General features: G+C 49.1%; 1 protein-coding gene across 1 annotated transcript; it reads left to right on the top strand.

Moving 5' to 3' along the window:
• Positions 1 to 357: 357 nt before the first annotated feature.
• Positions 358 to 6,123, top strand: EDN2 (endothelin 2). The gene is made up of 5 exons (XM_076357453.1): positions 358 to 473; positions 867 to 1,011; positions 2,177 to 2,296; positions 3,095 to 3,199; positions 3,987 to 6,123. Exons 1-5 carry the CDS (start codon positions 410 to 412, stop codon positions 4,096 to 4,098), a joined length of 546 nt encoding a protein of 181 aa, XP_076213568.1. The 5' UTR covers positions 358 to 409; the 3' UTR covers positions 4,099 to 6,123.
• Positions 6,124 to 13,573: the final 7,450 nt, after the last annotated feature.

Below are 13,573 nucleotides of genomic sequence, written 5' to 3' on the forward strand. Positions count from 1 at the left end.
GGGGGGTAGGGGGCCCACGCGTGTTTCGCGCAGCCCGCGGAGCGGCGGGGCCGAGAGCGGGCGGTAGGGCGGCGCGGAGGCCCTGCCCGCGGGGGGCCGCCCCGCAGGGCGCCACCGCCCCCCACGCGTGCCCGCGCCCCGCTTGTTTCCCTCGCGGCCGCTCCACGCGGCGGGGCGGAGCGGGGCCGTGACGCGGCGGCGGCGGGGCTATAAAGCACCTGCCAGGCGCCCGCCGGCTCCAGACGCACCGCGGCGGCTCCGGCTAAAGCACCGCACGGAGAAGCAGCGGGAGAGCCGGGAGCGGCGGCGGGGGCGGGGGGGGGGGGAGGAAAGGAAAGGAAGATAAAACCCCAAAAAGCCTCCAACTCTCTCCAGCCGTCCCAGCCCCACGCCTGCGAGACCCGCGGCCATGCCCAGCCACCCCGCCGGCGCCGTGCTGCTGGCGCTCGCCCTCTGCGCCCTCCTGGAAGATGGTGAGCCCCGGGCTGGAGGGGGGCTCGGGGCTCCGGGGGTGCCTGCTCTGGCGGGGGGACCCGTCTGCGCCCCCTCGGCTGGGGGAGCGGGGCTGCGTGGCGTGCCGGAGAGTGCCCGGGGTCTGCCCGGAGGCTGGCTGCGGGGTGGGGGGCATTGCACGGTGGCTTCGCCGTGCCCTTGCACTGGGGGGTAGCCTCTGCAGCTTCCAGGGTTATGCAAGTCCTTTATGAGCCCGCAGCCTCATCGGCAGGGCTGCACCTCCTGTAAAACTGCCTGCATATTGAAATCGCCGTAATCCTTACCGGAGGTGTAATTGCAGAGGTGACATACCGACGGGCACTCCAGCGCTCTGCTCCGAGCCTGCAACTCATCCCTTCCTCCTTCTGCTGCAGGTATGGGCCACCCTCCACTGGAGTCCCACTTGGCCGCAGCCAGCGCTGCGCACCTGAGGACCAAGCGATGTTCCTGCAACAGCTGGCTGGATAAGGAATGCATTTACTTCTGTCACCTGGATATCATCTGGGTCAACACACCTGGGTAAGCATGAAGGTAGCTTTCTGAGGGGGTGGCTCTGCTGATGAGTAAACGACTGTACGTTCTGATCGAGGATGGGGTTAGGTTAGAGGAAAGTGAGAAAGGGTCCCGGTGCTGTGAGGCTCTTGTAGCACCTGCTCCGGAGAGCATTGCAAGTCCAGTCCTTTCCAACATCTAGAAAGGGACAAGCTGTGTTTCCGCTCTGGAGTTTCAGGATAAGCCACAGGGGAGGGGGGTGAAAGCACAGGGCGCTGCCTCCTCATGGGTTCATCTTTTTCTGAGATTTGTACCTCTGCAAGCCGAAAGCAACGCCAAGATGTTATAGCTGCAAGTCGGAAAGTTACTTTACCCACTTGCAAACTGTAACCCTGACTGCTGGCTGCCAGTATTGGTAATGAGACAGTGGTGGGCTGGCACTAAAGTCCCGTGGCTGCCAAGTCCTGCCCTCAAGAACGCTAAAGCAGCTTTCTGAGCGGTTTCAGACCAATGGCCATCACACTGTAGCAAAACACATGTACTCAGGTGTGGTTATAATCATGCTTGCTAACATGCAATTACAACTCACTGCTTGCTCAGAGAATAGTTGCAGTCACTGCCAATCCTAAACCCTCTGGGAGAGTAGATTGCGATCAAAGATGGAGCGGGAATGTGCTAACAGCTCTGAAAGCGTGCTGTGATCAGAAGAACCTGTTATGGCCCCAAGACATCTTGATTTGTCCTATGTCCTGTGTGTTAAAACCCATGGGGTGAGGGAAAGCCCTGACATCTCTGTGCTTGAGAAGCTGGCTGCTTGCTGCTGGTGGGGCTGGTGGACCGGGGCAGCCACACTCCTCCGTGCGCTTTGCCACCCAGGTGAACTGCCAGCTTGCCCAGCCCATGTGGCGACCCTTGCACGGGCACCTGGGCTGCTGCAAGGAGAGAAAATTCCACTTGCAATCCAGCACATATTGGCACGGCAATCTCCCTGGGAGGGGTAGGGTGGGGAAAACAGTAGGTGGGAGAGGAGCTGGAGTTTAAAGGCTTAGACATATCAGTGACCTTTTCACCTTATGTCCATAGATGAGGCTTTTATTATCCTGGCACTGGCTTGGCTGCCTCCCAGGACTGTGTTATAAACCTGTTGGCTAATAAAAAGTTAGTTGCATAGCTGATTTCTTTTGTTTTTAAGACACACCGCTCCCTATGGCTTGGGAAGCCCGCCAAGGCGGCGCAAGAGATCGCTCAGCAGGTGCGAGTGCTCGCACTCGAGGGACAACATCTGTGCCACCTTCTGCCAGGTGAAGCCTGGGTAAGTCAAGGGGGTCCTGGGGATGTCCCTGGGGGCTGCTCGGCGAGGGTGCAAGCAGACAGACAAAGCTTAGGAGCTGGAGTAACTCTACAGCTTCCCTGGGGATGGCTGCACAGCTCTTCGCAAAGAGCTGGAACTTGTCTAGTGGCTTTCCCTCCCAAGAGGCCCTGGCAAAGTGTCACTAGGGTATTTTTGTTGTACAATAGTGTCTTTACTAGCTGATATGAAGCAATGTTACCTCCATCCCTCCTGCTGCTAGGAGGCTGAGGAAGTGCTGGGTGTGCTGGTGGGAGGGGGGGAGCTGGCAGCACGGAGAGGGACAAGCGGAGGGTGTGAAGCTTTGGGACACCAGTGTCTCCTGCACGGCTCAGGTGGGAAAGGCTGCAGGAGAGTAGGACTGCTGAGAGCTGGGACTCAGAAGTCTAATACCTTCTGTACCCGGCTCTTATAAAGTGCATGTGGGCTCTCAGTTGTCTCGCTTCAGCCAGCGGTATGGGAGTGCTTACACTGTGAGGAGATGGGGAGCAAAGTCACTGTAGAGATCTGTCATTAATTTCATATCAAGGCAATAGTTAAAATCCCTAATGATTAAATATGACTGTGGATAAAGCGAGGATAGAAGAGGATAGCAGTAAAAGTGAGCTATAAATAGCTCTCAAATAGCTGCAATTAACCCTTCAAAAACATGCATTCAGCTGTCTTCATCTGTCACTGGTGACGTTGGAGCAACACTCCCCCCGGTACTCACCATAGCATGGCTGGATATGACTGCTTCATGCATCTTCTCTTGCTCATTAGGTACCTCCAGAGTCTGAAGCTCCCCGTGAGCTCTGGAGCATCAATGAAGTCTCCACAGAGCAGTGGTGTGAGGCCTTCCCATCACGGCCTGCTGAGAGCTCTCAGGTGAGCATGCCGCTTAAACCTGCTCTGAACTTCCCTCATAAGCACTTTAAAATCTGCCGTTGTGACCCCAGACTGCTGTTGCCACTTGGATTTGACCTGACTTCCCCCTCGTCTCCCTTTAAATGAGTAGACTGGACTATTTCTGCTCTCTGTAGAATTGACGGCTAACAGTTGAGGGAACCAGGGTTGCTTGTGTCCTTCCAAAACTAGAGGAATATTACATAAACTGTAATTCTTGATTGGAGTGGGAAGCTCCTCTGATACGGGACAGGCAAATGGGTGATGTACAAGACAGGGGGGAGGGACAGCATCATGTAGGAAAACGATTGCTTGGGCAGCAGCTTTGGACCAGAGGAAACAGCTTTTCTCACATCACATCAGTGAGTTGTGGAACTCACTGCTGGAAGAAACCGTCGACTCCAGGAGTGTAAATGAGTTAAAGGGAGTTGGCAAACTGAAGGAGGATTGGTCCATTGGTGGCAGTGAAATCGGATGCAATGGGAACAATTTCTGAAAGGCAGATCTGGGGAAGCATCACTTGGGTCATGCCCTGCTGCAGGACTCCTTGAAGCCTCTGCCACTGGCCGCTGGTGGAAAGGGGATATTGGGCTAGATGGATCTCCGCTGTGGCTTAATACAGCTGCGGCAAGAAACTCCCCTCTTCCTTCCCCCGTCTTCTGCCTCAAAAAAAACTTGGCGAGGAGTAGATAAATATCATAATACGGGTTGTTGCTGAGTAGTAGGAAAATGGACTGGAGAATGAACGTAGTGTCTCTTCTGTTTACAGGGATCTTGCCGTCTCCAGTCTGCGGTTCAGCAAGCATCAGCACCGTTCTCAGAGGAGCGCACAGCCAACAGTTTTGCCTTGGAAGAAAAACATCTGGAAGAAGAAGAGATAAGAAACAGGTGCATACCAAGTTCACCAGAAGAATTTGGAGTCCTGTGGGTGCCACTAACTCCGCTGTCGGTAGTTAGAGCTGAAGGAAAGGCCATGAGTGGAAGGGGGAAGAAGTGGAAATCTCCGTGCTCCTGTTGTGTGAACCGGTACTGCATGCACTCCAGAGACTGTTGTAAAGGGAAAACTGTCTCTCTATACAGTCATAGATGTGTCGTGGAGCTGAATTGTGCCTTTTTGGATCAGGCAAGGGTCTTGCTGGTAGAGTACTAGCTTAACTCTGCACTGGAGTCCTAGGCAGAGAGTCAGCCCGCACTGGGCAGTTGAATCACTTACAAACCAGACGGCTCTGTGCAGTTCTGGACCTGGCAGCACTGAGCCCGTATCACTGGCGTGGTCTGCTCTGCCTTTGAGCCATGTTTGAGCACGGTTCCAGCTTGGCCCCATTCAGAGGTGGTTTGGCGGGGATAAACTGCCTCCAGCGTGACCCGCCTCAGCCCACCTTTGCACTTTTTTCTCCTGTCAGACAGTGCGATGTGCATATGAATGAGATTCCCATGGTAAAACAGCTCCCAATTTTTTATTAAAAGAATATATATCATCTAGAAGCCTGAAAGCCAGCTGAGTAGTCAGTGGCATACTTTGGCTGAGAAATTCACTGAAGGGCCATCCTTAAGTGGCTCTTGTTTAGGTGGAGGATAGTTTGCTTACACCAGAGCTTGCATCAAATCCAAGCATGACCCCTGCCATCAGGCACAGCAGCAGCAGGGATGGGGAGGCTGAAGTGGAGCTGTAATTCTGCAGGAACCCTGTGCATGCAGCCCCATGTAGCCTAGGGGAGGGAGCCCCACTGGGTCCGAGGCAGAGCTGAACTGCTAGTCTGGATGAGTTCAGTGCTGTGAATCTGTCTCATCTCCTTGGACATACCCTTAGTGGGGTAAAGTACTTCTAGCTCTTAACCTAGTGTCCCAGCTTTCTTTCAGCTCTGCCTGAAAGGAGAGGCTAGGGGCAGAGAAGATGGGTGGTGGGAAAATAGCACGCAAAGGCTTGCTTGCTTCTTTGCTTAGATCAGGTCTCTGAGTCGGACTTTACATAATAAATGATCAGTATATGGATAGCACGTCACTATGAGAAGTGTAACCTGAATAGAGAATGCATTAGGCAAGAGGCAGCCAGGTGGGACTGATGTGGAGAAAAGGATAGCCGAGAAGAGAGCACAGCACTGTCTGCACAGCTTTAGAAGAAAGGCTTGGATTTAAACTCATGCCAGAATCATGACTGCTTCCCCAGGCCTGGAGCAGCACAGTGCTGCTGGCCCAGAGGAGGGAATGAATAATTTGGAAAAAACGCTGAGCCCAGGACCTAGAAACCAATCTTGTAGGCAAACACAATCTCAAGGCTCTGGAGCTGTATCACAAATGCACTTTTGTTTGCCTGGGCAGATTAACTTCTATTATAAATTGTGGCTGCAACTGTCATCTGGTTCGTGCAGATAAATAATTGCTCTCCTGGAACCACTGTTGGGTCCCCCTTGCTGCCCAATCCAGTATTACACATGAGCATTTAAAAAGGCTGCTTGAAGTTGGTAGTGGACCAAAATCTGTGGCTGTTGCAAGTGTAGTCTCATTGGACATACAAGATACTTCCTTGATTTTGCTTTATGCCCTGGGGGGGGGGAAATGAGACCAATTGATTGTATTGTAAATGAAACAGCAAACTAATCATTTGGTCCCCAAAGCTGCAGAGAAACTTTTTTATATTTGACCTTCTGAAGGTTTGAGTCATTCTAAAAAAAATCCTGAAAGGGTTTGTTCCAGAGGAAACTTTGCACATGGTTTAATGTGAGCCTAGTAATTTAAAATAAAACTACTGCTGTAAAGACCTATGTATATCTCCTTGTGTGTAAAATGTCTCATCTTTAAGTGACTTATTGCACACATGCCATATGTAGCATCCTGAAATCTGTATATTTATTTAAATCTATTGATTTTTTTAGACAGTAATTTGCAAAATTTAATTTGTAATAAATAATGACAAAAGTCAATACAATTTTTCTTCCTTATTTGATGGCTGGGTGGTGGTGGATGAAGTGAAAGAAACCCACATGGCCAAAAGCACTGTGAAAGTGAGTGGGACAGCAAAGCTGGGTGAGAATGGGGGGCTACGTAGTCTTGTGAACAGTCCTGAGCAAACTTCAGTTCAAAGTGAATCTATCTAGCTGACTTAAACATTCCTTAACTCATTCCTTTCTAGATGTCTATGGGAACATAGATGTGAAATAATACCCAATCTGTTGTGCTTGGGGCTGTGGATGCTGAGACCAGCTTGAATCCTTGTGCCAAGGGATCCTGTTAATGTTTTCCCATGGTTTAGTCCTTTGCCTCAAATCCTCTCAGCAGCTGTGACTGTGGATGTCAGCATCACAGGGCCAGAGCAACCACACACCCTCTTCTGCACCCACTAAATTTTAGATCTGAGTTTTGCGTTTGTTTTTAATTCTTTTTTTTTAAGTACAGTTAAAAAGTCATCATCCATTTGATGGTCTTTGCATGAAGACCACACCATAGATTATTCTAGTGTGGTTAACTCAGTGAATCTCATGGCACAGCTGTGAGAAGGGAATAAAAAAAGAAACATTAACATAATAGCTAGCACTGTGCTTGCTGCATACGCAGAAACCATAGCACTTCTTCGTGGGTTGCCATGGCTTCCTGGGAACAGTAGTTCAGAGAGCTACAGCCCCATCCTTTCCTATTGCCCAGGTTTCTTGGCTGAGCTGCATCACCCATGGCCAAGCCTCCACCCTGTGACTTGGTGTTAGAATGTGTGAAAATCAGATTCCTTCAGATGTTTCTATGACAGTAAGTCATAGTTTCTATGACTTTAATGATAAAGGTCCATGATAAAAAGGACCTTGAATTACAGGTAAAAGGGAAAAAAAGGTACCCTGAAACAGTGCAAATTTCCTATGTATGATATCTGTGGTGCAATTCTCCCCTCTTCTGCTCAACCTTGTTGGAGAACAGGCCTGCAAATTTTGCCTGTTTGGAGTAACAATTTCCACGGCATCTTGCTTGGACTGATTTCAGGTGGTGTGAATGAGGAAGCTGAGGGCTGTTGGAAATTAATTCATCTCCCAGGAAAGATTTCCCCATCATCTGGAATGTCTATTGAGCCAGCCTTGGGCCCAGCCTTTTATTTGTCTTTCTTAGGTCACAGAAGAACTATGGCCTTAGTCAGCCCTTGGTCTCAGAGAACAAAGCATCCCTGCTCGGGCAGCTCATGGCCCAGCCAGCTGTGAGGGTAATAGCACAAGGGGAGCATCGCGTTTGCTGGAGGTGTGACCGTAAGAAATGCTCTCCAGCCCTGCTACAGTGTGTGGACTTGAAGCAAGACATTCAAACAAGGAGAGAGAAAATTTGAACTAACCCATTTGTGGGTGGGTTGGTTGTTTTTTTTCTGGCCCTAAGATCAATGAACAGGGGAAAATTTCCAGATAGGGCTGAACGATGGAAAATCTTCCAGGGCAGGCTCTACACATTCACTTGGGGAAACTTTGGACTCACTGTTGAGTACTACAGAAGGGAATATTGGAAGTCAACTTATCTGGATAGCCAGTTTAAAAATACCACAGGCCAGACATCCAGAAAAGTCCCCCAAGGCCCAGATCAAAAAATCTCAGAAGACCTCCTTGCTAGGATCTTATATAAGGCCCCTCAGGTGTCCCACCCAGTGCTGAGGAGCAACCTGAGCCTGGCAGTAACCCCATGGTGTCACCTGGAACAATGCCGACATCTGTGCAAAGCCCAGCCCTTCGGGTACAGTTTTAATTACAAGAGCTAATTAGGTATCACCCAAAGGAAGAAGAGAAGGGAGATGCTTAAGAGCATCTTAATTAGGGTAAAAAGGGAGAAGAGAGGATGAGCTTATTCTGAGGTTATTGAATTCAGTGATAAAGATTAGCCGAAGTTGATTGAAGGAGGCATATTTTATAAATTCTCACACGTAACTGGAAAGAACAGAATAAAAAAACTTTAATAGAGAGGAAAATCCAGGAAAGCAGGCAACTTCCAAAGCCAGTTCTAAGTGTAAGTGCTAGGGTATCTTTCCTAAGATACAACTTTTTGATTGAGCAGTCCTTTTTATGACTGACAATTCCCATAAAAGTGGACCTTTTGTGCCCTGCATGTGACTCTGGCATTTTTTCTGCAGCAGGAGTTCCTGAAGAAGAGCCTTTATAGATGGTCCACAGGCAGCTAACTTTCCTTCTGTACTGTGTGACAGTTCTGTCCTCATCGGGTTAGGCAATATTTTTTTTAGTGGGACTTTGTTCACGTCTCACATTTGTTGAACTGATAGGTTCTGCTCAGGAGAAGACGTGTTGACATAAAAATAAAAGGATGCTTTGAGAGAGGAGTATTTGGGTGGATACCTTTTCAAGGCCAGCCTTTGATGCTTCCATGGAAAGAAGAAGCTGTCCATGGTAGATACCTGCTTTGCTAGAAGATTCTTCTGCCTGGCATATTGTAGTTTTGCCCTGCTTTGGTTTGGATCACCCTGCAGAAGAGCTGGGCCTTATGAAATAAGACTTATGGTGCAACAGGAGGGGAAGGGACACTGAATAATGGGTGCAGAGTGATGCCTTGCCATGGGTCAGCAGCTGGTCCCCGTGCCTTTAGTTTCGGCACCTCTGGCCTGAGCTACAAGGTCAGTGGCTCTGTGGAGATTGAATATGGACCAGCAGTATAGACCCCCCAGACAGTACTGGTGGCCTACCCAGCAGCTGTGTCTCTATCTGTAGGATTCAATCTATTACAGAAATCTTTCACTCCTGCATGTGACTAAAGCTGAAGCTACAAGGCACTGAGGCAGATATTCTGCAAAAGGCCTTCCCTCTGGGAGATACCTCCTGTGAACACTTGTGCTGTAATGCCAAGCTTAGAATAATGTAGTTCAATGGAATGGAAGCTTCCCAGCTTTCTCTACCACTGAGAGGTTCTCCAGTCATCTCAGCCATGGCCAGGGTGCAACCCTGTGGTTTGGCTTGCATGCTTCAGACTATGGCAGGATACAGCACGTGTCAATGGGTAGTTCTAGCCAAGGAAATAGAAGGCTTGATTAAACTTCTGTGTTTAAAGTTGCCAAATCTTGTCTCTAGCTCCAGTGTCCTTGGGTATGAAGACTATTGACTTGACTGGTTGTCTTGAGCTGGCTGGAGTGAGGAACAAGTGGATCTACAGTGGATGTCATCTCCATAATTCATGCCTTCTGCCACCAGCTGGTGAGCTCTCTGTGGTCATCTGCATCCCTCATCTTCAGGATCTTGTAGCTATGGGGCAAGGAAAGCCATGGGCTCTTTGGATGTCATGCCCATGTCTAGGCATCACAGTAAGAGACCACAGCTTGTCTTATCTGATCCAGGCAACAGTGAAGTATAAAACACTGGAATCCCTCCCATGGGAACTAGGTCTCAAGATTAACCCTTAATCACTTCCTTTAAGAGGGGATTGGTAGGAAATCTGAGGCAGGCAGAGCTGGCATAAAACTGTTGGGTGAAGCACATCTCCATTTGTCACACCTTCCCCTGACACTCAGCAGGAGCATTATAGGAGCACTGCCTATGAGCCTGTTTGAAGTCCTTTCCTCAATCTCACACCTGCTCTCTGATGAGTAACTGGGTGTCTCTCACCCATCTAACTTCTGTAAGACCTTTGAGGAGACCTTACAGCCACTCCCTTGTCAAAAGAAAACAGTGTGTTCCTCTTTAAAGCACTTGCTCCATCAGGTTGCCCTGCAAAGGCGTGGTTTCACTGACCTCCCTGAGGGAAAGGCTTCTTGAAGTGGCAAGGTTGACTTAACGACCTGCAATAGGTCCATCCTGCACCCTTCAGTCCTCATCTCCCCTTCCCCCCCTAGCATTGACTCTGATGCTAGACTAAAACCCGGTGGGCAAACTGAGCTGGTAGAAATCCAACTCAGAAGAAGTGAGGGAGGAGGTTTCTGATGGTTTAGTGACTTCAGCTGGGTCAGAGGAGTCTGGAGCTGAAAGATGAAGCCCCATGAGCAGCTAAACATCTGGCTGAGACTCTGAAATGTGGGAGGCCACCAAGACCATCAAGGTTTTGTAGGTGGAATTTATCATAGAAATGGCTTCTAGTGATTTTGGTTTCTCATCTCAGGTGACAGCAGGAGGCTTGTGAGAGGGTGGAAGCTGAAGCAGAAAATTTAAATGGGCACAGTCAGATTTAAGTAATCACATAGTTTAAAACTGTATTCGTTAGCTGTACTGGGTAATGAATACAGGCTCATGTCCCACCCTGGCAATGAGCTCCAGGTAAGTATATCCTTGATCCCAAAAGGAGCTTGGTGAAGCGTGGGAGGTATGAGCACCCTTAGCAACACTCTGTATGAGAAGGGAGCTGAAGCCTTCAACTCGACCTGCAGCCAAAGCAAGCAGTTAGCAGAGCCATGTCCCATCACTGGACGTGCACCCTCTCCAGGAGCACGAGGCTGGTGGTTGCTTTCCCAGGCTCACGGTGTGGATTTGTTTTGAAGCAATGCAGTGGAGGGGTATCCTCCCTTTCGCCTTCTGCTGTGATCCCAGAGGGTGCACGCTGCTGAGACGAGGAGCACAGAGGGGAAAACTGCTTGTTTTCTGATTTAAACAAACTCTCTTTCTCCAGTTACGTTGGTGAAGGGGAGGGAGGATGCCACTGGCTCAGTTAAAGAGTCTGTGCTGGAAATCATCATTCCTGTAGTGCATCTGGAGCATGCTGGAAGTACAGCTCAGTGCATAGCTGGTGTGGTCTGGAGGATAGGGTATGAACACCTTGCTGAGCAGCTCTCCCTTGTGAATTAATGGGAAAACACCTGAAGAGCTGGACTCCAAAGGAAAGAATGACAAGGCTGATCAGAAAGACTTTCACGAACTCCAGGATCTCTTGTCTGTGATAAGGTTGTTCTGGCAATATACCTAGGAGTTGTGAGAGTCTACCAGAGGCTAGAAAATCATCTTCCCTTCCCTCCCAAAGACAGAGACCTCCCTTCAGCATAGCCATGCATTCATTTTATCATGACCCTAATAGCACATTATTTGCAATATGTGTTAACCAATTCAATAAGTCACCCTGATGGCTTTTTCTTTTTTGTAGTTTTCAATACATGCCATGAAAATCTCCAAGACTTCATTTCAGCAGCGAGACCATAACAGTTTAGACAAGATCTTAAATGGTGAATAACCCTTTCCCTGGAGATTTGATGGCAAATACGAGGTATGCCTCTGTGACTTTATTATTAAAACAGAATGATCTCCCTCCAGCTTCGTTGGAGGGGGAGGAGGAGGGAGAACACATGGAGCAATTAAGAAAAATGTCTTTGACCTTCAGCAACTTAATCAGCTGCCAGTGTTCTTCCTAATAGTGTGCTAATGGTTAAGTTCTTCTGGATGCCATAAAAAGTGCTATAACTGGAGGCTACAATAAAGTGCTGATCAACCCATCAAGTGAGTCAATCCAAAAGTAATATCTGTCTTTGTAATGACTATAATAAAACCTATGCCAAAGCCAGGAGATGACGTGAATAAGAATGCTGCTTAATTATGCCAGGCTGCAATGCTGGGGGAATTTGCCACACTTCTGCAGACTTGCTTTTGGGTGACCTTCCCACTCCTGCCTAGGAAAGCCAAACTTTATGTTTGTGTGGCCAGTGCTCCAAGGATAGTCCTAAGAGGTTTGGGCAGGTGACATCTCCATCCAAGCTGACTAGAGTTTTGGTGCAGAAAAGGCTGTTGAATTTGGGCTGGGGCTGTTCATCCCGGCAGTAACTGCACAGACAAAAAGCAGGATGGAAGCATGACTGCGATTTGTTTTTTGAGAGGTTGGGTCTGGGAATAGGAGAAAAGGTGTTTATAAATTTTACGTATCCCAGTGTTAAAGATAGCCTAATATGCAATGCCGTGGTATTAAAAGTGGGTGAAAGTTCACTGGAGCACCCAACACAGCACCATGGGATGAGGTGGTGGAATGCTATGCTAAAAAGGCACAAATGTGGTGAAGCAGAAAGTACCCCTGGCAGAGGGGAAAGGCCTGGATGAATCAGAGAGACCCTTCCTAGCATTGGAGATGGAGCCGACAAGCTGACAGAGGTTGAACACCATTCCTGAGTATTTACCATGAAGGCGGCAATGATCAAGCGCCCTTCAAACGTACCTCATGGGATAACAGGAGCAGAGGGACTGGAGGATCCTCCCCTGTATGTTGCCTTTTCTTGATCTCCCTGAGAGCTGAGGGCACTCAGCACCTCCAGGGAAGTGCTCACCTCTTGCAGGAGGGAGCACAACCCACACTGGGCTTTCTCTCTGACCCCCGCACCCGCTACAAACCAAGTTTTGCCCGTCTTGCCCTTTGCAAAGGCACAGGTGAATAATGGGGTCAGTGGGCAGTGAGTAAATCAACATCAGGATCTTAAATCTCCCTGCTTTGGGAATTGTCCGTCTGTCCACAGACAGCAGGGAAATCGGATGGAGCATGAAGGGACGGCAGGTGCCAGGAGCCGAGGCACCTGCTGCTATCGACGGAAGGATGGCAGCTCTTTTCCTACAAAACATAGCCGGTGTTTTGGGATCCCTTTGAGCACAAAACTGCTCTCCAGGATGCTAAGAAGCAGGAACGTAATTCACAAACCCAGCATGGAGCTGGTGGAAAACATTCCGCAGCCTTTCAAGGAATCGCGGAGTGGATTCCTCCCCCATTGGTAAAGAAAACAGGATGCAGGCCACATTCCTGCTCGCATAGACAAGGCTCTCCACACCAGCACAAACACATTTTCTCGGTTCCAATTAAACCCTGGCTTTATATCACCTTGCTGCTGATAAGGGTCTGATTAATGGAAGAATTGTCTTTTTTTTTTTTTTTTTTTAATAAAGTCTCTGGTGCTAATTGTTTTTTCCCTCTCCCATTTCTTGTTTAAAAGGCGCTTTCGAGGAGGGCTGCTGATTGTGCTGGAAGTTGTATGGGAACACTTAGTCTCTTCCTGGTTTTGTTTTTGGGGCTGAGTGCTGCCACTGAGACTAGTAGGTCCAATAGACAAATCACCTCTGTGGATAACCGGCAAAATCCTGCCCTTGTGCCTCCCGATAAACAAGTGCAGATTCATGTGTTTATTCATGACACAGAAAGCAGGCAGAACAATGATTTGGTGACTTTTTGCCAGTGTTGTTTCCTCTAGAGAGCCGACTTCCCTTGCGGAGCCTCAGGTGCATAGCAACAGCTCAGCAAAACAAAAGCCAACCACTGCAAGGCATTAGAAAAATATTATCCCAGTCTGAAGGGTGGGGCCCGCCTTCCCATCGGCACCCTGGTGCTGGGATCAGCCCCAACGCCAAACCTTCCCGCGATGCAGCCGCGTGCATGCCAGGCTCATTAACTAACCATTCTTCTCCCAGGTAAAGCTGCCGGAGCGGTACGAGAGGCGGCTTCTGC

This window comes from Aptenodytes patagonicus, chromosome 21 (genome assembly GCF_965638725.1).
Source record: "Aptenodytes patagonicus chromosome 21, bAptPat1.pri.cur, whole genome shotgun sequence".
NCBI lineage: Eukaryota > Metazoa > Chordata > Aves > Sphenisciformes > Spheniscidae > Aptenodytes > Aptenodytes patagonicus.

Coding starts and splice junctions, on each gene's coding strand:
- EDN2 (XM_076357453.1), top strand. CDS start 410: ATGCCCAGCCACCCCGCCGGCGCCGTGCTGCTGGCGCTCGCCCTCTGC. Junction 474..866: donor CTGCGCCCTCCTGGAAGATG/GTGAGCCCCGGG, acceptor CTTCTGCTGCAG/GTATGGGCCACCCTCCACTG. Junction 1,012..2,176: donor ATCTGGGTCAACACACCTGG/GTAAGCATGAAG, acceptor TTTGTTTTTAAG/ACACACCGCTCCCTATGGCT.